Source organism: Pongo pygmaeus, chromosome 8 (assembly GCF_028885625.2).
Source record: "Pongo pygmaeus isolate AG05252 chromosome 8, NHGRI_mPonPyg2-v2.0_pri, whole genome shotgun sequence".
Classification (NCBI taxonomy): domain Eukaryota; kingdom Metazoa; phylum Chordata; class Mammalia; order Primates; family Hominidae; genus Pongo; species Pongo pygmaeus.
Genome location: NC_072381.2, coordinates 55,924,610 through 55,946,539, shown reverse-complemented (window position 1 = coordinate 55,946,539; position 21,930 = coordinate 55,924,610). Strand labels below are relative to the sequence as shown.

The 21,930-nt window shown below is 43.6% G+C and overlaps 2 protein-coding genes across 5 annotated transcripts in view; one reads left to right on the top strand and one right to left on the bottom strand.

The window, feature by feature from the left end:
• Nucleotides 1-17,125, bottom strand: part of WAPL (WAPL cohesin release factor) — an 88,010-nt gene extending 70,885 nt beyond the window's left edge. For 2 of the 4 annotated variants that reach the window (XM_054503870.2, XM_054503871.2), the window contains exons 1-2: nucleotides 16,944-17,125; nucleotides 13,138-13,658 (exon numbers count right to left, since the gene is read on the bottom strand). In XM_054503870.2, the coding sequence (XP_054359845.1) occupies nucleotides 13,138-13,636 (499 nt within the window). In that variant the 5' untranslated portion in view covers nucleotides 13,637-13,658; nucleotides 16,944-17,125. Of the gene's footprint in view, nucleotides 1-13,137; nucleotides 13,659-16,943 lie in introns of those variants that run through there. The other 2 variants (XM_054503869.2, XM_063669880.1) reach the window with 1 other exon arrangement.
• LOC129045037 (uncharacterized) lies at nucleotides 16,530-20,697 on the top strand. The gene is made up of 3 exons (XM_054503319.2): nucleotides 16,530-16,658; nucleotides 17,094-17,989; nucleotides 18,089-20,697. Exons 1-2 carry the CDS (start codon nucleotides 16,530-16,532, stop codon nucleotides 17,838-17,840), a joined length of 876 nt encoding a protein of 291 aa, XP_054359294.1. The 3' UTR covers nucleotides 17,841-17,989; nucleotides 18,089-20,697.
• Nucleotides 20,698-21,930: the final 1,233 nt, after the last annotated feature.

Here is a 21,930-nt window from a genome sequence, read left to right as displayed (position 1 = left end):
TCGGGTGCAGGGGCTCACGCCTGTAATCCCCGCACTTTGGGAGGCAGAGGTGGGCAGATCACGAGGTCAGGAGATGGAGACCAGCCTGGCTAACACGGTGAAACCCCATCTCTACTAAAAAATACAAAAAATTAGCCGGGCGTAGTAGCACACACCTATAGTCCAAGCTACTTGGGAGGCTGAGGCAGGAGAATCACTTGAACCTGGGAGGCAGAGGTGGCAGTGAGCCTGGGCGACAGAGCGAGACTCAGTCTCAAAAAAAAAAAAAAAAAAAAAGAAAGAAATAGGAATAATAGGGACATAGTAGTACACGCTTGTAGTCCCACCTAGAGCTACCCAGGGCACTGTGGCCAGCGGTTCATTTGAGGCTGCTGTTATGATCACACCTGTGAGTAGCCACGCACTCCAGCCTGAGCAACACAGCGAGGCTCCATCTCAACAGCAACAAACAACAAAAAATAGGAATAAAATTGATGCCAAAAAACTTTTTTGTCCAAAACCTTTATACACTTTAGCAATAACATTCATTCATATATATATAAACTAACTGAAAAAAGCCCACTCATCTCTTAAAAGATACATTTCCAATAAATTTTATCTTTAATATATACAGCATTCAAGTTTGATCAATTATAGCATTCGTTTGATCAAATATTGAGAGCATTTGATTAAAAAAATAAAAGCACTGATAACTGTGATCATGATGTAGTACAGAACCATTTTTAAAATAGATTAGAGCGCTACAGTCACACAAAATTCCTAAAAGCTCTAGAGGTTTTTTTTTTTGTAGAGACAGGATCTCCCTATGTTGCCCAGGCTGGTATCAAACTCCTAGACTCAGGCGATCCTCCCATCTCAGCCTCCCAAAGTACTGGGATTACAGGCTTCAGCCACAGTGCCCAACTCTTTTTTTTTTTTTCTTTTGGAGACAGAGTCTTGCTCTGTCAATGAGGCAGTGGCGCAGTCTCCACCTCCCACGTTCAAGTGATATTCTCCTGTCTCAATCTCCTGAGTAGCTGGGACTACAGGTGCGAGTCACCATTCCCAGCTAATTTTTTTATTTTTAGCAGAGACAGGGTTTCACCATGTTGACCAGGCTGGCCTCAAACTCCTGACCTCACGTGATCTGCCTACCTCAGCCTCCCAAAGTGCTAGGATTACAGGCATGAGCCACCGCGCCCGGCCACAGCCCCTAAAAATTTGAATTTAAATGCATATACATATTTTTGTACCAGCCTCGGCTCTTAAAAATTTGAATTTAAATGCATATACATATTTTTATACCAAGAATTATGAAAAGGATGACCACTAAAAGACTAAACATCAATACTATAATCATTAGGATAAAATTCTGAAGGGGAAGTAGGATAGAAATACAATTTCAAAAAGAACAAGGAACACTATATTCTGGCTACTGAAGAGCATGTTCTTGCATTTTTTTAAACATATGAAAGTGAACAGTTTCTGGGGCATAATGGGGACTTGTAAGAAAGAAAAATTATTAAAGGAAAAATTTTAAAAAGAGAATGAACAGCAAGTAATTATGGCATTTGCAAGCAAGAAAATAATTATGGGCCAGAAGCACTGGTTCATGACAGTAATCCCAACACTTTGGGAGGCCAAGGTGTGAGGACTACTTGAGCTCAGGAGTTCAAGACCTCGTCTCTACTAAAATCAAAAAAATTAGCTGACTGTGATGGTACACACGCGTGGTCCCAACTTCTCAGGAGGCTGAGGCAGGAGGATTACCGGTGCCCAGAAGATTGAGGCTGCAGTGAAACATGACTGCATTACTGTACTCCAGCCTGGGCGACAGAGCGAGACCATCTCCAAAAACAAAAACAAACAAACAAACAAACAAAATACTTTGAGGGTGAGGAAGGAGGAAGTGATGCATGAAAGAACTTCTAGACTGGCTGGCACAATTCTATTTCCTAACCTAGGTAATGGTTATAGGAGTGTTCCTCTTCTAATAATCAATTAAACTAGACCCCTTTTGTGTGGTTTTCTGTGTTTTATTTTACAATTTAAAAAAGTTAAAAGAAATCACTATGACACCTAAATTCCATGTTATATTTTAAAATGTCAATATTGGCCATGTGCGGTGGCTCACGCCTGTAATCCCAGCACTTGGGGGGGGGCGGGGGCGGCGGGCCAAAGCAGGGGGATCACTTGCATCCAGGAGTCAAAGACAAGCCTAGTCAACAAAGCAAGACTCTCTCTACAAAAGAAATTTTGAAAATCAGCCAGGCATGGTGGCACGTTCCTATAGTTCTAGCTACTTAGGAAGTGGGGGCTGGAGGATCACTTAAGCCCAGGAGTTTAAGGTGGCAGTCAGCAATGATCGCACCACTGCACTCCAGCCTGGGCAACAGAGAAAGATCTTGTTTCTAAAAAAAATTAAAAGGATACCTGGGGTTCATTCTTTCTACCACTTCTTTGCCCTACACTGGACTAAGGGTGCCTCTTCTCCTGCAGCCCTCCCTACTATTTCAGAGCAGGACAGTTTGGGGACACTGATATGCTGACTCTCCAGAGCCTCTTTATAAAATGATTACTCCTCCACCCTGTTATATAAGAGCCCCTTCTTGGGTTCTTTGATTTTCTTGTGTAAGACTAAACAAATAATAATAATAATAAAAAGACAACAAAAATAAATAAGGAAAGATTAAAAAAAAAAAAAAAAAAAAGTAGTGGCCGGGCACGGTGGCTCACACCTGTAACCCCAGCACTTTGGGAGGCCGAGGCGGGCGGATCACCCGAGGTCAGGAGTTCAAGACCACCCTGGCCAATATAGTGAAACCCCGTCTCTACCAAAAATACAAAAATACCAGGTGTGGTGACAGGCGCCTGTAATCCCAGCTACTCGGGAGGATGAGGCAGGAGAATCGCTTGAACCCGGGAGGCAGAGGTTGCAGTCAGCCAAGACTGTGCCACTGCACTCCAGCCTGGGCATCAGCGAGACTCTGTCTCAAAAAAAAAAAAAAATTAAAGCCCCTTCTTTTGAGGCTTGTGCTAGTTACCCTCTAATCTTCCTAATACCTGTAATCCAACAACCTCTTATTCAACCTCTTATTCACTGTTCATGTATTTAAGGATTTTACACCATATTTGTAATCTACTCCTCCAACCCAATTTTGCTATCACACTGAATTCCACCAAATTCCAACCCTCTGATTTCCCAGTTCTTTAACCTTATCTCAGCATCAACAATCTCCCGCATTCCATCTCAGCCACCAGTTCTCAGCTGCATCCAGAAGCTTGCTGTATATCCTAAAATGCTTCACTTCTTAAACATTAAAATCAGATAGCCCACTTTTTTTTTTTATCACAAGCTACCAACCACCCAACTTGCTTGTGCCAGTACTCCCATTCTTCATTTTTATTTAAGAAGATTCTCAGTATACTACCCCTTTTCTCCCCTTTCTCCTATTCATCAGCCCTGTCCAGGCACTCAGCATTTTAAATTCCATAGTCTATCTTCTCAATCATTCTCTGGGCAATAATACCCTAAATTCCCTTGCTTCTCTATCTCTTCATTCCACATGCTGACTGACAAAATGTCTATTGTGGACAATTCTAATAATCTTATCCAATATTCTGTATTCTGTCCAGGTTCCAGATAATGGGGCCTACTAAAGAGGCGGAAAAAAACATACACACTAGGTAGATTAGTGACCACGTGTTTTTAGTGACACCAACTTCAACTAAGGCCTCAATAATGTCCAGAAATTCTACTTTGTCTCTAGACAGCTCACTCTCCCACTTTAGGTAACATCTATCTGAACTCTTTCCTGCTCCCCTAAACCCCCCAAGTTACCCTGCCTTTCTTTGTCCCTTTCAGTAATCACCTCTTTGGTCATTTTATGGGGTAAGGGAAAACACACTTTTAGCTATAAACCACCTTCTCTTATGTCCTCCCACTAAGCTCATCTTTTTACTCATCTTTCCTCCTTCCAGCCAAACATAGCACCCCTTCTTCCAAAACGGTTCTCTTGCACTTTGGATCCCACGCATTAAACCATCCAGAATCCCTCACATCCCTCTAGCTGCCCTTTTTCTTCTCCTCCCCTTCGAACATCTTTAACAAGTTGTAAACACTTGTTACCCCCCATTTCCTCACCCCTTGGATCACTCCAGTCCAAGCTGCAAATCCAAGGTCTGCCTTGCAGTCCTCACTTTAGTTGATGGCAGCAGCATTCCGCATCAGTCAATACTTTCTGAAATACTTTTATGTTGGCTTCTATATCACTTCCCTGGTTTCCCTTAAGCTGCTCTAGCTGCTCCTACTGAATTTCCTTTTCTAGTTTCTTCCTCTTCTCTCCCTCCATTAGTATTGGAAGTTCTTTTTTTTTTTTTTTTTTTTGAGACAGAGTCTCTGTCACCCAGGCTGGAGTGCAGTGGCGCAATCTCTGCTCACTGCAAGCTCCACCTCCCGGGTTCACGCCATTCTCCTGCCTCAGCCTCTCCGAGTAACTGGGACTACAGGCGCCCGCCACCACACCCAGCTAATTTTTTGTATTTTTAGTAGAGACAGGGTTTCACCATGGTCTCGATCTCCTGACCTCGTGATCCGCCCGCCTCGGCCTCCCAAAGTGCTGGGATTACAGGCGTGAACCACCGCGCCCAGCCAGTATTGGAAGTTCTTCACAGCACAGTCCTAATACTCTTTCCTCTTACACTCTCTTTAATGACTTCAACTAATCCTTTCTTTCCAGATAATATTTATATACTCAATTTCGAATTAATTGTCTCTAATCAAGGCTTCTTATCTCAGCTCCATTCCAGCAAATGTGCCATTGAAACATATCTTACAAACATCTCAAACCCAATGTGCCCAAAACTGAACTCAAACTTTCTGTCAAAATGTTCCCTATCTCAGTAAATGACACTACCATCTGCTCAGCTGCTCACATTACATAGCTGGGAATAATTCTTGATGCCTCCTTCCTCATCGCTCATGTCACCAAACTCTGCCACTTCTATACTTTCTCAGTGCACCAACAGGTCCCAGGTTAAATGTCAGCCTTGCCTACGTACCTGCACCCCTAGAACAAGCAAGCCCAGAGTGCTACACTCCCGCACCACGCTATATATTTTTTCCTTTTCAGCACACTTGTGATTCTTTATTCTATCTTCCCCAGTACAATGTGAGAAATGCAAGTGAGTCCATCTTGTTCATGGACACTAAAATAGCTGAAGGAGGCATCCCCCTAGACCTTCCTATGAACAAACTCATCCCCCTCTACCATCAGGGGTCTAGGAAAGTTGAGGACTACTTCCTAAAGGCACAGTGCTGGAAAAGAAAAATTCATGAGGTATCACCTGGCTCGAAGTTCTTTGGTTTTTTTTTTTTTTTTTTTTTTTGAGACAGAGTCTCGCTCGGTCACCCAGGCTGGAGTGCAATGGCATGGTCTCAGCTCACTGCAACCTCCACCTCCTGGGTTCAAGTGATTCTCCTGCCTCAGGCTCCGGAGTAGCTGGGACTACAGGCACCCGCCACCGTGCCTGGCTAATTTTTGTTATTTTTAGTAGAGACCGGGTTTCACCATGTTGGCCAGGCTGGTCTCGAACTGCTGACCTCATGATCCGCCCGCTTCAGCCTTCCAAACCAAAGTGCTGGGATTACAGGCATGAGCCACTCCACTCGGGCTTTTCTTTTTTTTTGAGACAGTCTCGTTCTGTTGCCCAGGCTGGAGTGCAGTGGCGTGATCCTGACTCACTGCAACCTCTGCCTACTGGGTTTAAGCAATTCTCCTGCCTCAGCCTCCTGAGTACCTGGGATTAACGCCTGGCTAATTTTTGTATTTTTAGTAGAGACGGGATTTCACCATCTTGGTCAGGCTGGTTTCGCACTCCTGACCTCGTAATCCACCCGCCTTGCCTCTCAAAGTGTTGGGATTACAGGCGTGAGCCACTGCACCCGGCTGTCTGCCTTCAAGTTCTAAAAGCATAAAAAGCTTAGGGAAAATGCTCTGAAAAGCATAATGTATTATATAAAAGTGTTGTCATCACGTTAGAAGCTAGTTCTTTATCATGACCAGCAGAAGTCAATAACTCTAAAGTACAGAGGCTATGTTTATAAATTTCATATTTTACCCCATAGCTGGTATCAATCTGGATCTGAGAAGAAACTTGTTAGTGGTCTCCCATGCTTTTGTTAATATACAAACCTTGAGAATAATACTCCTTTTACTCAGAAAATCTGAGTAAGAAACAAAAGTTCTGTTTTAGAACAAAATGAATTTACTTCAAATTATAATGCCTCTTTCATAATTTACATAATGTTGAATTTCCATTTGTATACACACATATGAAAATAAGTAGTAGAAAACATCTATAAAAATCAAGTCAAAAACTTTATTCGGTAAGTATTAAAAATAGTTTGGTCAACATTCTCGTTTTGTTTTTGAGATGGTATCTTGCTGTGTTGCCCAGGCTGTGACCCAATCATGGCTCGCTGCTGCCCTGAACTGCTGAGCTCAAGTGATCCTCAACTCAGTCTCCCAAGTAGCTGGAACTACGGGTGTACCCCAACACATCAGGCTAATTTTTTTTTTTTTTTTTTTTTTAAGAAATCGGATGTCACTATGTTGACCAGGCTGGTTTTGAACTCCTGGGCTCACACCATCCTCCCACTTTGGCCTACCCAAGTGCTGGTATTAACAGGTGTGAGCCACCATGCCTGGCCCATCATTCTTATTAAAAAAGAAAATTACTTAAGCCAAGTGGCATGCCTGTAATCCCAGCCTCTCAGAAGGCTGAGGCAGGAGGCTGAGGTGGGAGCATTGCGTGAGCCCAGGAGTTTCAGGCCAGCCGGGGCAAGACAGCCAGATCCCACCTCTTTACAAAAATCAAATCTTTAAAATTAAAAAAAGCAGACAATTACTTGAACAGAGACAAGAGGGAATCCATAATTTGCCCCTCGCAAAATAACTTTATTTCCAACATCAAGATAAAACTGCTCTTACAGTGACAGTCTCTTCTAAATATACAGCTTTGAAGATGACAAAATTTATCTCATTCACATCAGAATACAACAGCACTGTATGAAAAGAACACTTTGGATGTTTCCCAGATCTTCCACTTAACAGTTCAAGTTATTCAACCTCTGAAGTGTGCCTTACCCTCAATATAATGGAAATAAAGCCTCCCTTATACAGTTGTGATTAAGGATCAACTGATATGTAAAAGTAGGAATTTAAGAAATAACAGGGCCGGGCACAGTGGCTCATGCCTGTAATCCTAACACTTTGGGAGGTGGAGGCGGAAGGACCGCTCAAGCCCGGGAGTTCAGGACCAGGCTGGGCAACATACTGAGACACGGTCTCTACAAAGAATTTAGAAATTAGCCCAGTGTGATGGTGCACCATTGTATTCCCAACTACTGGGAAGGCCAAGGAGGGAAGACGGCTTCAGCCCAGGAGGTAGAAGCTGTGATGAGCCATGCACTCCAGCCTGGATGACAGAGTAAGACCCTGTCTCCAAAAAATAAAAATAAAAAAAGAAATAATAGGTCTTATCCACTTCTCTTAAAAAGAAGCTGATTTTAGGTATGATTTAAATATATTCTACACAACAAATACATTCAATAAATAAAGGCAGGTAACTCGCTGATACTATCCTTTCAGGACTTAAAAAATAATAATAATCCTCATTATTCATCTGTACTTTATCCAATGACAATCTCATCTCAGGTCACAAGTTCCTGTCCTACTTTAAACTTTCAGTAATAAATCATTTCCCTTTCTAAAAAATCACCTTCAGTTCTAAATCTAAGTTCAAAATCTCCTGACAATACCATCCCTCTAACTTACACAAATACTCATTACAGCTTTAAGCAAATTAAAAAAATTTATTGGCTACAAAACCAGTCAGGCAAATTAAGAGCCTATGCTGTAGTTATCTCAATATTTGGCAGGATATGTAGACTGAATCCCAGCTGGCTGGCAAGAAAAGTGTGCCAAGCCGAAATGTAAGTCTTTGCACACTTTATTCTAGAGTCCAGATTAAAAACCTGTAGCAAACAGAACAACGACGAGAAATGGAAGTAGCCTTGCATAAAAGGCAGGAGAAGCCTTATTTTTGCCTCTACTACAGACGGCACTGATTCAAACCATTAAGGAATACCTGGAGATCTCTTAGAAGGGTGGACCTTTAGCTCCTGCTAACAGTCATTTTTAATTGGCACACCTGGCTGAGAACTGACTGGCTTTAATAGCAACTGCAATCAGAAATTTCTGTTTTCAAAATTAAAGATTAGATACAGAAGTACTTGCAGATAGAAACAGAAATCTTAAATTAGCTTTAAAATCCAGGGAGTAAAGGAGGGGAAGTGGAGAGAGTAGCGTGCAAAACAGATGCAACAAGATCTGCCAGATACTAACAACTATTGGAGGTGGACAATCAAGTACATGAGGTTTTTTTTTTTACCATTCTATTTTTGTGTGCCTGAAAAGTTTCATAATAAACGTTTTCTTCTTGTTTAAGGAACAGGACATTTTAGCAACACAACCCTTCCCCGCAGTACCTATTCAGTTTGTAATCTTGTTTCTGGTTCCCTTACCCACCAAGCATCTGTCTGGAAAATGGGAACCATTGTAGGTTTTGTGGGGTTTTTTTGTTTTTGTTTTTTGAGATGGAGTCTCACTCTTTGCCCAAGCTGGAGTGCAGTGGCACCATCTCGGCTCACTGCAACCTCTACCTCCCCGGTTCAAGCAATTTCCGGCTAATTTTTTTGTATTTTTAGTAGAGATGGGGTTTCACCATGTTGGCCAGGCTGGTCTCGAACTCCTGACCTCAAGCGATTCACCCGCCTCGGCCTCCCAAAGTGCTGGATTACAGCCACTGTATGTTTTATAGTGACCTCATCCTAAGTTTCCTCTTCAAGTGAAACACAATTTATTTATTTATTTATTTTTTTTTTTGAGTTGGAGTCTTGCTCTGTCACCCAGGCTGGAGTGCAGTGGCATAATCTCAGCTCACTGCAACCTCCGCCTCCCGGGTTCAAGCAGTTCTCCTGCCTCAGTGTCCTGAGTAGCTGGGATTACAGACATGCGCCACCACACCTGGTTAATTTTTATTTTTTTTTTTAGTAAAGACGGCGTTTCACCATGTTGGTCAGGCTGGTCTCGAACTCCTGACCTCCCTCAAAGTGCTGGGATTACAGGCATGAGCCGCCGCACCCGCAACAAAATTTTTAAAAGTACTATCCGTTATAAAAGTACTTAAAGAATTTTAACAGTGTCAAAAAAATCAACCACATACTCCCCTATAGAAAAAGAGATGCACTTAAAAATGTAATGCCAGGACAAATGACATAATAATTCTGAGCCTGGATAAGCCCTTTTCACTGAGGTGATATAATTCTACAGCAAAAATATAGTATGAACGAGCAGGGACACTCAACACTCCACTGGAAAGATATGACGGAACTTCACCTGTGCACTTTGAACAAGTTGTTAAAATTTGCAACAGGTTTTTAAATAAAATGCCTAACCATGACCTGCAAAAGACTGCTAAGATTTCTGAGACCCAAGTAGGTACATGAGTACTTGCATCTGGAGAAAAGAGTTCAAAACTTTATCATTCTCACAAGGGTCTCTAAAACAAAAAAGGTTAGGAACCACTTGAGATTTAGAGAGGCCTCTTTTATCAAAAATTTAGGTTTGCGTTTCTAAATTTCAATTAAAATTACAAGGTTTTCTGAGTGAGAGTAAAGGCAATGAAAATTGACAGACATAATGCAAGAAAACAGTCTAGGCACAAGAGAAATGACCAGTTTAGAGGGGAGAGACAAAGGAAAAGTCACAACGTACAAAAGCATCCCCACAACTATAACAAACTTACAAACTTATAAATGGTTTATAAGAACAACTAACTTGCACACATTAGAGACAGGATAAGACTACCATGAAAATTAAATGCACTCCCTCAAATTCACTTCTTATCCTACAGGGAGCTGCCAAGGTTGTTGCAACTCTGGATGACCAAGGGAGAGGAGAAAAAAAGAAATATTCATAGTGCTACACCATTCCCTGACCACTAAGAGACCCTATGTGAAGGAGGAAGGAAGATGGACAAGATGTTCCTGAACATCTATTTACCTGTATTTTAGTATGTAATTTCCCCTCACAAACCAATTAAAATGGAGTTTGGACTCAGAGTCAGTCCATAGTATCAGCATTAGAACTACATTTTAGCTACATAGACTGGGAAGCAATTATCCCACTTAGCTGGTTGGTCTCACCAACCAACTTCCAACAACAGATTTAACATAAAGATATATTGTCCACAAAGCTACAGAAACAATTACTTATGAATAACTTCCACATTCCTTTTCCCCCTTACCTAAACGTTCATCTTTATTAATACACTCTGCCATCAGGGCCCCTGCCTGCCAATGATGCCCCATTCCTCAAAAGACCATACACTTAAGGAAGCTGGAGTCAGCCCTGAGCACTTTCACCACTTGCACAGTTTCATCTTACTTCCTCCAGCCCACCCACCCCACACTGTAGATTATCTGAAAACATCAAGAAATGTCAGGTGGGCACGGTGGCTCACGCCTATATTCCCAGCACTTGGGGAGGCCGAGGCGGGTGGATCACATGAGATTAGGAGTTCTAGAACAGCCTGGCCAACATGGTGAAACGCCATCTCTACTAAAAATACAAAAATTAGCAGGGCATGGTGGCAGGTGCCTATAATCCCAGCTACTCGGGGGGACTGGGGCAGGAGAATTGCTTGAACCCGAGAGGTGGAGGTTGCAGTGAGCCAAGATAGCGCCATCGCACTCCAGCCTGGAGGGGACAAGAGTGAGACTTCATCTCAAAAAAAAAAAAAAAAGAAAGAAATGTCAGTTGGAACAATAAACACAAGCAGAATAGTATTCGCAGAGCCTTGTACAGTGGTTTGACGGACAGTAGGTGCTCAATATGTTGATAACAAATGAATCTCATTCCAGTTCTGCCACTAGCTGACCTTGGACAGTCACTTAACCTCTTTGAGCTTCTTATATAAAATGAGAGCTGAGTTAAAATTCATTTTAGTTCAAAAAAAGTTTGATGGGCCAGGCGCGATGGCTCACGCTTGCAATCCCAGCACTTTGGGAGGCCTAGGTAAGCAGATCACTTGAGGTCAGGAGTTTGAGACTAGCCTGGCCAACACGGTGAAAACCCGTCTCTACAAAAATACAAAAATTACCTGGGCATGATGGCAGGTGCCTATAATCCCAGCTACTGGGGAGGCTGAGGTGGGAGAATCACTTGAACCTGGGAGGTGGAGGTTGCAGTGAGGCAAGACTGCACCACTGTACTGCAGCCTGAGCAACACAGCGAGACTGTGTCTCAAAAAAAAATTTTTGATGATTTTAATATACTTTATACATTTTTAGGAGCTGACCTGGAAACAGTTTTTATGCTGTTTATACTATTTATTTATTTTTTTTTGAGATGGCATCTTGCTTTGTTGCCCAGGCTGGAGTGCAATGGTGTGATCTCAGCTCACTGCAACCTCCGTCTCCTGGGTTCAAGTGATTCTCCTGCCTCAACCTCCGTAGTAGGTGGGATTTAGAGGCGCCCGCCACCATGCCCAGCTAATTTTTTTATTTTTAATAGAGATGGGGTTTCACCATGTTGGCCAGGCTGGTCTTGAACTCCTGACCTCAGGTGATCCAACCGCCTTTGCCTCCCAAAGTGCTGGGATTACAGGCGTGAGCCACTGCACAGGTCCTTTATGCTGTTTTTTAATGGAAATTTAACCTAAACTTGACTTGTTAACAACGCCCGAGGAGAAATGTGGGCAAAGCAGGAAGGACAGCCAAATTAGAATTAACCCTGAGGATCAAAGGAATGACAATAACAGCTGGCTCATCGTCTCATCCAAGAGTTAGAAAAAGAGTGAAAAAATGCTCAACATTTTTAGTAAAACTATGCAAGGCCCAGTACATTGTACTGTTTCACGTACCTTAACCTTCAAAGGACAAATTCGCCTTAAGAATTCAGTACAGCAAAGTTTTGTCTGTTTACTTCCTTTCAAAATACGAGATTTTTATAACCTTTCATTATTGCTAAACTTTGCCAAGACGTCAAGAACTAACGTTTCTTTTCAATTACAGTACAGTGCCATCCTTATCCTAATGCTGATAGAGTGCTCCCACTTCTCTACCCCACCTCTTCCCTGCCACCCTCAATATTAGCTCTTCAGTCTTTTAGTTAATTGCACCTTTTTCACTTATTATAAATCTCAAATCCCTTACAGAAGACAGAACAAAATGTATAGTTTTAGGAGAGAATACTAGATGCTATATTTACAAATTAACATTTTTAAAATACAACCAGTTTTGTGGTTTAAAATCTACCAATACAGCCGGGCGCGGTGGCTCATGCCTGTAATCCCAGCACTTTGGGAGGTGAGGCTGGCAGATCACGAGGTCAGGAGATGGAGACCATCCTGGCTAACACAGTGAAACCCTGTCTCTACTAAAAATACAAAAATTAGCCGGGCGTGGTGGCGGGCACCTGTAGTCCCAGCTACTCGGGAGGCTGAGGCAGAAGAATGGCATGAACCTGAGAGGTGGAGCCAGCGTGGGCGACAGCGAGACTCCGTCTCAAAAAAAAAAATCTATCAATACAAGTTGCTACTGGCCCCAAACTAATCTCAATTTGGAATCAAGTTCAATTCTTTAAATGTCTCCACTCAATACCCCCTTAATCTTTCTAAACTAGTTTTGGCAAAGAGTCTACCATTGGTAACTAATCCTCATTTTAAATACTCATCTCATTTTCATTATCAATAACCATCCAAATCCTCCACAGTAATAGAAATGAGATATTTTGTGATCCTAACACAACAAAAAGAGATATTTCTTATTGGAATTGGGGTTAGAAACTTATGACTGTTCCCAAAATGTACCCTGAGCAACAGTCTATAAACGTAAATATCCAAGTTGTTTTATTATTTCAACCTCCAACTGGTTTCTTTAAAGTTCTTAAATGTCTTTTACAAAACTATCAATAGTCCCCATGTATCGTAAGTGCAGAAAGAAAACACAATATATATTTTAGAATTTAAATCATTTAAATAAATTGCTTGCACAAAGCTCTTTGGCTGAGAATAAAGAAAATCAAAACTTACCTGAAGTTATTAATTTATTACAGCTACTTATGCTTGCATCATCTTCTACAATTCGGTTTGTGCTCTTTTCTTTCCCAAGCAAAGTGTCCTCCAAAGGGAAGCATTTATCAGATACGACAGTGTCTTCAACGGCCACATGACTAATTTTGCTATTAGCTTCAAGTACTGAAGTGACCTCTTCCAACTGAGCAGCTTCACTAGATTCTGAATAAGAGGAACCCTTACCCTGGGCTAAATTCTTTGAAGAAACTGGTAGAGACTCATCATCACTATCAAATCCAAAAGGATCTCCAGTACTTTCTTCTTCCACTTTAGGTTTCTTCGGAATTTCTTGGATATCTGGTTTGAAATTGGGCCTCTTTTGCCCTAATTTAGCCATAAATGTGGTCTCTCCCCATTTTGTGCTAAGGGTGGTCCGTTTGTTGGAAAAGACTTCATCAAATTTTGAACTGCCATTTCCACCTTTCCTACTGTATGTTTTCCCAAATCTGGATGTCATTTTGACACCAGTTTCATATTCTCTGTGAAAAAAAATTTAAGAAAACATATAATCATCAAATACAAGTGTTAAACAGCGTGTATAAAAATAAAAACCTAGGGATTCTTCCCTCATGACTTTTGATACTCACCACACAGACTTTTAAATAAACAAATATGAGGAAGGGGTATAAAGAAAGGCTGATTTATTACCCTACATGCTTCCATGTCAATTTTCCTCCACAATGAGTACCTATTCCTACGCTACTTACAAAATAAAAAAACTTAATGATTAACCAACTTATAATACGATATCCATAAAGCTAACTTAAAATGAAGCATATTAAGTTGCAAATGAATTAATTTACTATTCTTATAAACATCATTTTTACCTTAAAAAATTATCTGTATAGAGGCTGGGAGGCCGAGGCAGGCAGCTCACTTGAGGCCAGGAGTTTGAGACCAGCCTGGCCAACACGGTGAAACCGTCTCTACTAAAAATACAAAAATTAGCTGGGAGTGGTGGCACGCACCTGTAATCCCAGCTACTTGAGAAGCTGGGGCAGGAGAACCGCTTGAACTCAGGAGATGGAGGTTGCAGTGATATAATGATAATCTGTATAGGGTAATTACTTATATAAAATCTTAAGCACAGAATGTTAATTTTTTTCAGGGCCTTATAACTATCCAATACTTGATTAAATTTAGTTCTTTGAAATTTCATGGCACTAATTCACATGAGAAAAAAGGTCCCCAAAATGGTGCTTTTTCTCATGTTTCACAATCTGCAGCTTTTAACCCAATCTTGAAGATTCTGCTTCTTGGTGTAATGTAACTTGCGCTGTGACTTTAAAAATGTTCCTTAGATGGTCATCTCCCTAGGGAAAGAAACTATCCTTATCCTACCTGCCTTGTCCCGATAGTGCTGTGCTCATTTGCTGAGTTACATTTTCTGGGGATAGTGAGCTCCAGCATATTACACTTTCATGGATTAATACAGACATAGAAACATATAACTTTTATTTTCCTCTTCAATTTATAAATGGCAAATCGATTCACCTGATTTATCTACTTCACAGGACCAAAAAAAAGTCTTTAGGGCAGTAAGTCAAGAGTCAAACGTTTTTTAAAACAACTTACTTGCATTGGTTCTGTGCCTATTTAAAAAAGTTACAGTACTTTTTAAACATGATCAATCAGTATCCGTTTGTCTAACACTTTGATCTTTCTACAGTTCAAACATGAATACATCGAATATAACTTTAAAAAGTGAACAAGGGCGTAAGGAACGAAAAATCTTCATTACTTTGAAAGCTACAAGAATTGAAATTATATTTGACCTATACTTTTGAATATGTTTTGATCTACACTTGTGTTTTCCCTTGATTAACTTAAATTCTTACAATTTATAATGAGTCACTGTCTAACTGAGTGTTATATAAATTCGGTAGTAGATACCCCCACGTTTGGTGAGAACCCAATTTTAATTTGACAAAGTAATAATTTAGTTATCATACATATCTGTGTTAAGAGAAAACAGTGTTCCTGAAGGAGATGTATTTCATCTTCTACTGCAGCTCTAACACTAACAAGTCTTACTGTCTTTCTTGTTAAGTACAGCCTAAACAAAACAGGATACTGGGCAACTACCACGGACAACAAAATAAATATCGATTCTCTGTTCCTTCGAGAATGTAAAGCTGAGATCCTGCAGGTCTGTAAGTGTACGTACACATATACACCAACAAAGATGGAATGTTTTGGATTCACTTATGTGCTAATCATCTAAAAATACTGACCAAAGGCCAAACCAAAAATCTAGACTGGAGTTCCTTTATGCCAACATCAGAAAAACTGTTAAAATGGTTCTATAACCACAAAGCATTCACTGTTGAAAGTTTAAAGTCTTCAGATGAATACCTGACACTAAGGACTTAATTATTTTATGTGATAAAAAATAATTTTGTGCTGGCTGGGCGCGGCAGCTCACGCCTGTAATTCCAGCACTCTGGGAAGCCGAGACGGGCAGATCACCTGAGGCCAGGAGTTCGAGACCAGCCTAACCAACATGGAGAAACCGCGTTTCTACTAAAAATAGAAAATTAGCCGGGCGTGGTGGCGCATGCCTGTAATCCCAGCTACTCGGGAGGCTGGGGCAGGAGAATCAATTGAACCCCAGGCGGAGGTTGCGGTGAGCTGAGATCGCGCCACTGCACTCCAGCCTGGGCAACAACGGCGAAACTCCGTCTCAAAATAACAATAATAATAATGATAATAATAATTTTGTGCCAAAAGACCACGTCTTTTACAAATACATAGTGAAATACTGATGAAATAACGTCAGCGATTTTCCAACATTAAGGAATGAGAAGTGTATAGATGAAATAAATTTGTTTAATAGTCACTGCTGAATCCAAGCGATGGGTACAGAGGAGTTCATTATATAATATCTCCTCCTGATTGCCTTTATCGTTTCCCACAATAAAATGTCTTTAAGTCTGCAGACTGTTGCAATGGCATTATCTAAGCGTAAAGCACTATAGATTCCAAAATAAGTGTGCAGACGTCTTTGAAGTTAAATTTTAAGTGTTTCAAGTACACAATCTTGCTCAACCTTTAAACTCCAAAGACTGTCCTAACTAAAAAGGAAAGAATGATTGAGGACTAAGTCTTTTCGGTCGTTGGGCTTTTGCCCTAGCCCAAAATCAGGTCGAATTTTGAGACAAGTGCGCTGTGATTTAAAAAAAAAAAAAAAAAAAAAAGCCTTTATACTTCACTCCCACCCTAATCTAGCGCCTTCCCGGTCCCCAAAGGCTTTAAGGGCTTCCATTAAAGATGGAAAGCGGACGGGACAAACCTGACTACCCAGAAATCCTCAGCTGGGGACAGCCGGGGCGCCACGGGAAGTGCGCGCGATGGACCCCTCGGACTGGACACTCAATGCAACTTTTCTCCTCCCAACCCGCGCCGCCCAGGAAAGGGAGGTCACTTTCGACGCCCCGGAAGCCTCTGCCACCGAATCCTTAAGGCAGTGCAAGGCCCCAGTGGCGGCCAGGGGCGGATGAAACCACGGGAAAGGACTCGGGGCTGAAATCAACACCCTTGACTCGGTTTGGGGAGCTAAGTCAATCAGCAGTCGCCCGAAAAAGAACTCCGAAAAAGGAAAATAAAAGGGGAAAAAGAGAGTTCTTCAGGTCATTCCCCTGCCCAACTTCCTCAGCGGCCCGGTGGGCGAGGCAGTGAGACTTCCACCGCCCGCTCCCAGCCTCTGCCTCCCCCACCCTCCCGGCTCCCTCCCGGCCTAGGCGGCCGCCCGACACTTCACTTACCCTCGGAGCCTGGCGGGTGCTTTGGCCACGGGCCGCCTCCGCCTCTCCCGCTCCCTACGGCCCGCGGGCGGGCGCGGAACCCTCGCGCGGGAGAGCAGGGCCGGCAGGTGAGAGCCGAGAGAGGCGAGGGGCTCTGCTTTCGGTAAATAGGAAGCCCGGTGTGGGGGGGGAGGAGCGGCGGCCCCGCAACTTCCCTCCCCGCCTCGAGCGCCGCCGGCCGGGCCCGGGCCTAGCTCTCGCTGGCCGCCACTGCCGGAGCTGGTAACAGAGCCCGCTGCGTGCCCCTGCTGGGCCGCCGCCGCCTCCTGCGCCGCCGCTTCCGCCGGTGAATGGTCAGCGCTGGAGTTTGAACAGGGCCCTGAACCATCTCAACGCCATTTGCGCTCCCGGCCCCCACCTCCTTCCTCCAACAGCCGCTCGCTCCGTCACTCCGCTTCCCACAGTCCCCGCGCGGCCGCCCGACCCCGCAGCCAATCGCGCAGCCGCTTACTCAAACCGCCGCGCAGGCGCTACGCCCCGCATGCGCCGGCGCCCGCCATTGGCCCGGCCGCGGAGCCCGACGGGAGTTGTAGTCCAGGTCCGCGAGGTCGCTGGCCGAGGACCAGGCGCGGGAGCGGGAGCGGGCGACTGGCCTGGCCCTCCCGGTCTCGACAGCCAGTTCTAGCTCCCGGCCCAGCCAGGAGACGCAGGTGCCACGGAGATGGGCAGCCGGGCGGGTGGCGCAGTGCAGGCAGCTGTATCAATCGCTTCCCCTCCAGGGACCCGCCGGTGCCTGGGGACCGCGGGCTGTGCAGCTGTGCCGGGCCTGCGGAGGCCGCCGCCTGGGAGCTGGGAGGCAGGGAGCGCGTGGTCCAGAGCCGCTCTCGACCTGGCCTGGTCGGTCCTGGCCCGGCATAGGTGACGATGGCGGGGACCGCGAGGCGCCGGACACCCGAGGCCGCGAGCAGCGTCGCCCCTCGCTTTTTCGCGCCCCTCCAGCTCTGCAGTCCTTCCTCTAACTCCGTCTGCCCCTCACCGATTGAAAGTGGCCCCGAGAATATTGGATGGTATTGAGCAATTATCATTAACTTTGTTGGGTGTGGTAACGGTAATGTGGTTATGGTTTTGTTTTGTTTTTTTTTTAAGACCTACTGATGTGTTGACAGGTAGAGTGATCTGGTGTCAGGACTGTAAAATACGCCTATGAAAACTGGGGGAGAGGAATAAAACAAGCTGGCAGAACGTTTTTCATCGTTGAAGCTGCGTGATGCGAGCATATGCGCTCATCATACAGTCTCTTGTGTATCTGAAATTTTCCATAATAAAAAGTTTAAAGAAGTGAACCAATGATTGCCTCTAGGGAGGACAGTGAGGTGGCGGATGACAGGAGGAAGGAGTCTTAATTTTTCGCTGTACGCCTTTCTGTGCTCTTAGGTTTTTCCCATTCAATGTGTTACCTAATTCAGAAAATTGGTAAGTTTTTTTTAAGGCTACCATGGGAAAACCGCGTTCTAAAGAGTAGCGCAACCAGTTCCCCGTAAGAGAGGTGCATGATTCGTCGGACTCGAACAGCCTTGGTGTTTGTTAGGCGGTTAATGGAGACCCACCTGGGAAATTAGAAAACAACTAATTGCTTTCAGTGAGAAGCCCGCCCTTCTCCCACAAATGGATAATTTGCTTTTAATGCACACAGAAGTTATCCAGCTCCCTCCGGTATAATCGGGGAAACTCCAAATAAAGGAAAAATAGTTCAGAGACCCTGCAGCTCTTCCCAAGAGGAATTTAAGGTGGATTTTAGTGTGGTTGGATTGTTTTGCCTACCTGACTGCAGAATTTATATTCTGACATTTACAATTTCCTAAATACTGAATCAGTATTTTTTCTTGTTTCAAAATAAATCAACTTCTTCTATAGTTTATATGAATAACAAGTCCATGTCTTCCAATGTGGGTGGGATGCACATGACTGTTTTATTTGGGTCAGTTTTGTCTCTTTTTTTTAATTGGCAGTTGTAGGAACTTGTTTTTATCATTTTGTTTAAAGATCTTCTGGCAGAGGTGCAGGCTGCACTTACTATAATTATTTAGATGACAAGGTGGTGGGTGGTAATTAAAGGGTAATTATCATCAGAGGCAAAAGGTAAGATCAAAAAGCCAGAAGAGGTGAGGAGACAATTGCAAGACCTTCCCGTAGGAGGGTGTTGTGATCCTCCCAAGACCAAAGGATATGTCTATTATGCCTGGCCTCTCTAGTGCTGGACATTTGGCAGGGTCAGTGCCTGCATGAAGCTGAAGTGGAAGGGCTTTTTGTTTAGACTGGTGCCTTTTGAGGGCTTTTGTGTGATGGTTGTGTTAAGTAATGAAACTTAGTAGTGTCAAATTCTTGCCACTCAAAGAATGATCCCCCATCAGCAGTGTAGCATCACCTGGAAGCCTGTAAGGAACGCGTAATTCCTATCCTCACCCCACCTCCACTGAATCAGAACCTGCATTTTAACAGGAATCCCCCAGCTGATTGGGCCGCACATTAAAGTTTGACAAGCACTGATTTAAAGTATACCCATAGCATTTGACAGCAATCTAGTATTTTTCGTTAGGATGAGGGAGAGGAAGGGAGATGATTAAGAACCTCCTATACATCAGGTAAGATGCATAGGCTGTTCAGGAGCCTTGTCTGCCGCCTGGTCTGTTACTCTATCTTACAAGTAAGGAAATGGGAAGACTTGTATGTTGCAACTAATGAGGGAGTCAAACTTTTTCTTAACGGTTGGATACCCGTTAGTACTTGTTGGTGTTCTTGAATCTGGTAGAAAGTGGTACATGATTTGAGAAGTAAACAAGTGTGTGTGTGTGTGTGTGTGTGTGTGTGTGTGTGTGTGTGTGTATTTAGTCTGTGGAAGCTTAGTATATGAATATTAAGCAGAGCTCTTCTGGGCTCTGTACCCTTGTGTGGCTCACACTAAAGACACCCCTCCGGCCCCTCCTGGAGGGAGTTCAGACTCCTGGCCCTGCAGGCTGTACCACCACCTTAACCCCTTACCTCCCTGCTTCCACTGAGGCAGGCAAATGCCCTGAAGTTCCCTCATTCCCTTACCAGGGCCATGGGTGCCACACCAGAATGAGCAAACAGGACTCCAGTGTGGGTAACGCATGGCTGAACAGCTTTTTGTTGTATTGTTTTTGTTTTCTTAGTTCTCTCAGCTCAGGCTCCACCCTCTGCCCATCCCCCTGGCCACCCTCAACCCCTAGAGCGGTTGTCTCCATTTCATGAGAATCTTCACACTAACATCAAGTAGCCAGTAGGTGCTTTTGGTTTTGCTAGAATGCCTGTGTGCAAGCTCTCAGATACCTGATTTTCTTTCCCCCACTGAATGTTGTTTGTCAGAAACTGAAATCATGGATCGGAGCCAAGTTTGTAGTACCCTTAGGAGGGGCCTCTGCCCTCCTGTGTGCTGCCTGGGTGAGGACAGAACCCCCTAACCTGGAGCTCCACTTGAGTGGGCCCATACCTGTACTTTCCTCTGAAAAAAGAAAATCCTACAAAGAAAATAGAAGACATCTGTTCTGCCATTGCCATGCCCTTGTTCTAGCCCAGACATGAGAACTGTCAGAATTGGAGTTACTAAATAGAACTTTTAGTCTTTTTCTGATAATGTGTAGTAAAGTGTATTACAACTTATAGAATTCTATTTAGGGAACTACAGGTCAGAAACTACCATATTGGTAGCAGTCAATTTTTCTTTGCCATCGGATGTGGAATAAAATGTTAAATTGTACACTTGCATGTGGTGGTTATATTACAAAGCTCTACGAGATGTGGGCCAGGCCCTGCCCTTTGCTCATGCAGCCCCAACTTTCTGCTCTGCCCACACCTGACTCCTTGCTGTTTCCCCACCTTAGGGCCTTTGTATTTGCTATTCCCTCTGCCCACAACTCCCCCAGATACCAGCCTGCTTCAATTCTCTCCTCTAGGTTTTCACTCAGATGGGACTTTTCAATGAATCTCCCCTGACCAACCTATTTTAAATTGTTGCAATATCCTCACTCGTAAATGTCACTGTCCCTGCTTTACTTTCCTTAAGGGCATTTATCTTCCCATCTAACATATCAGGCGTTTTGCATGTTTATCTTAAATATGCTCCCTCTGAAGGCAGGGATCTCTGCCTGTCTTGTTTTCTGCTACAACCCTAGCACCTAGAAGACTGCCTGGCACAAGAGTAGGTGCTCAATAAATATTTGTTGAATAGAAGCACCCATTTATTTCCTTCTTTCAAGTAAAATTATATACATATATATATATATTTTTTTTTTTTTTAGATGGAGTCTCGCTCTGTCACCAGGCTGGAGTGCAATGGCGCGATCTCGGCTCACTGCAACTCTGCCTCCCGGGTTCAAGCAATTCCTCTGCCTCAGCCTACCCAGTAGCTGGGACTACAGGTGCGCACCACCACACCCAGCTCATTTTTTGTATTTTGGTAGAGACGGTGTTTCACATGTTGGCCAGGATGGTTTCCATCTCCTGACCTTGTGATCCGCCCGGCTCAGCCTCCCAAAATGCTGGGATTACAGGTGTGAGCTACCATGCCTGGCCACATTTTTTTTTTTTTTTTTTTTTGGTGACAGAGTCTCGCTCTGTCGCCCAGGCTGGAGTGTAGTGGCGTGATCTCCAATCACTGCAACCTCCACCTCCAGGGTTCAAGCCATCCTCCCACCTCAGCCTCCCAAGTAGCTGGGACTACATGTCCATGCTACCATGCCTCACTAATTTTTGTATTTTTGGTAGAGATAGGGTTTCACCTTGTTGCCCAGGCTGGTCTTGAACTTCTGGGCTCAAGCCATCCACCTATCTTGGCCTCCCAAAGTGCTGGAATTATAGGCATGAGCCACTGCCCCTGCCTGTATCTTGAAAGGAAAGTGATAAAACTATCAACAGTTTCACATAACCTGGTAGCTCTAATAAAATGTTAACTGGGTTTTCACAATGGGGAGGGGAGTGCTTTCTGGAGACC

Bases quoted from the DNA above. Each gene is read 5' to 3' on its own strand.
- LOC129045037 (XM_054503319.2), top strand. From the start codon at position 16,530: ATGGACCCCTCGGACTGGACACTCAATGCAACTTTTCTCCTCCCAACC. The intron at 16,659-17,093 runs GTGGCGGCCAGG...TTCGGTAAATAG, and splicing joins TAAGGCAGTGCAAGGCCCCA to GAAGCCCGGTGTGGGGGGGG.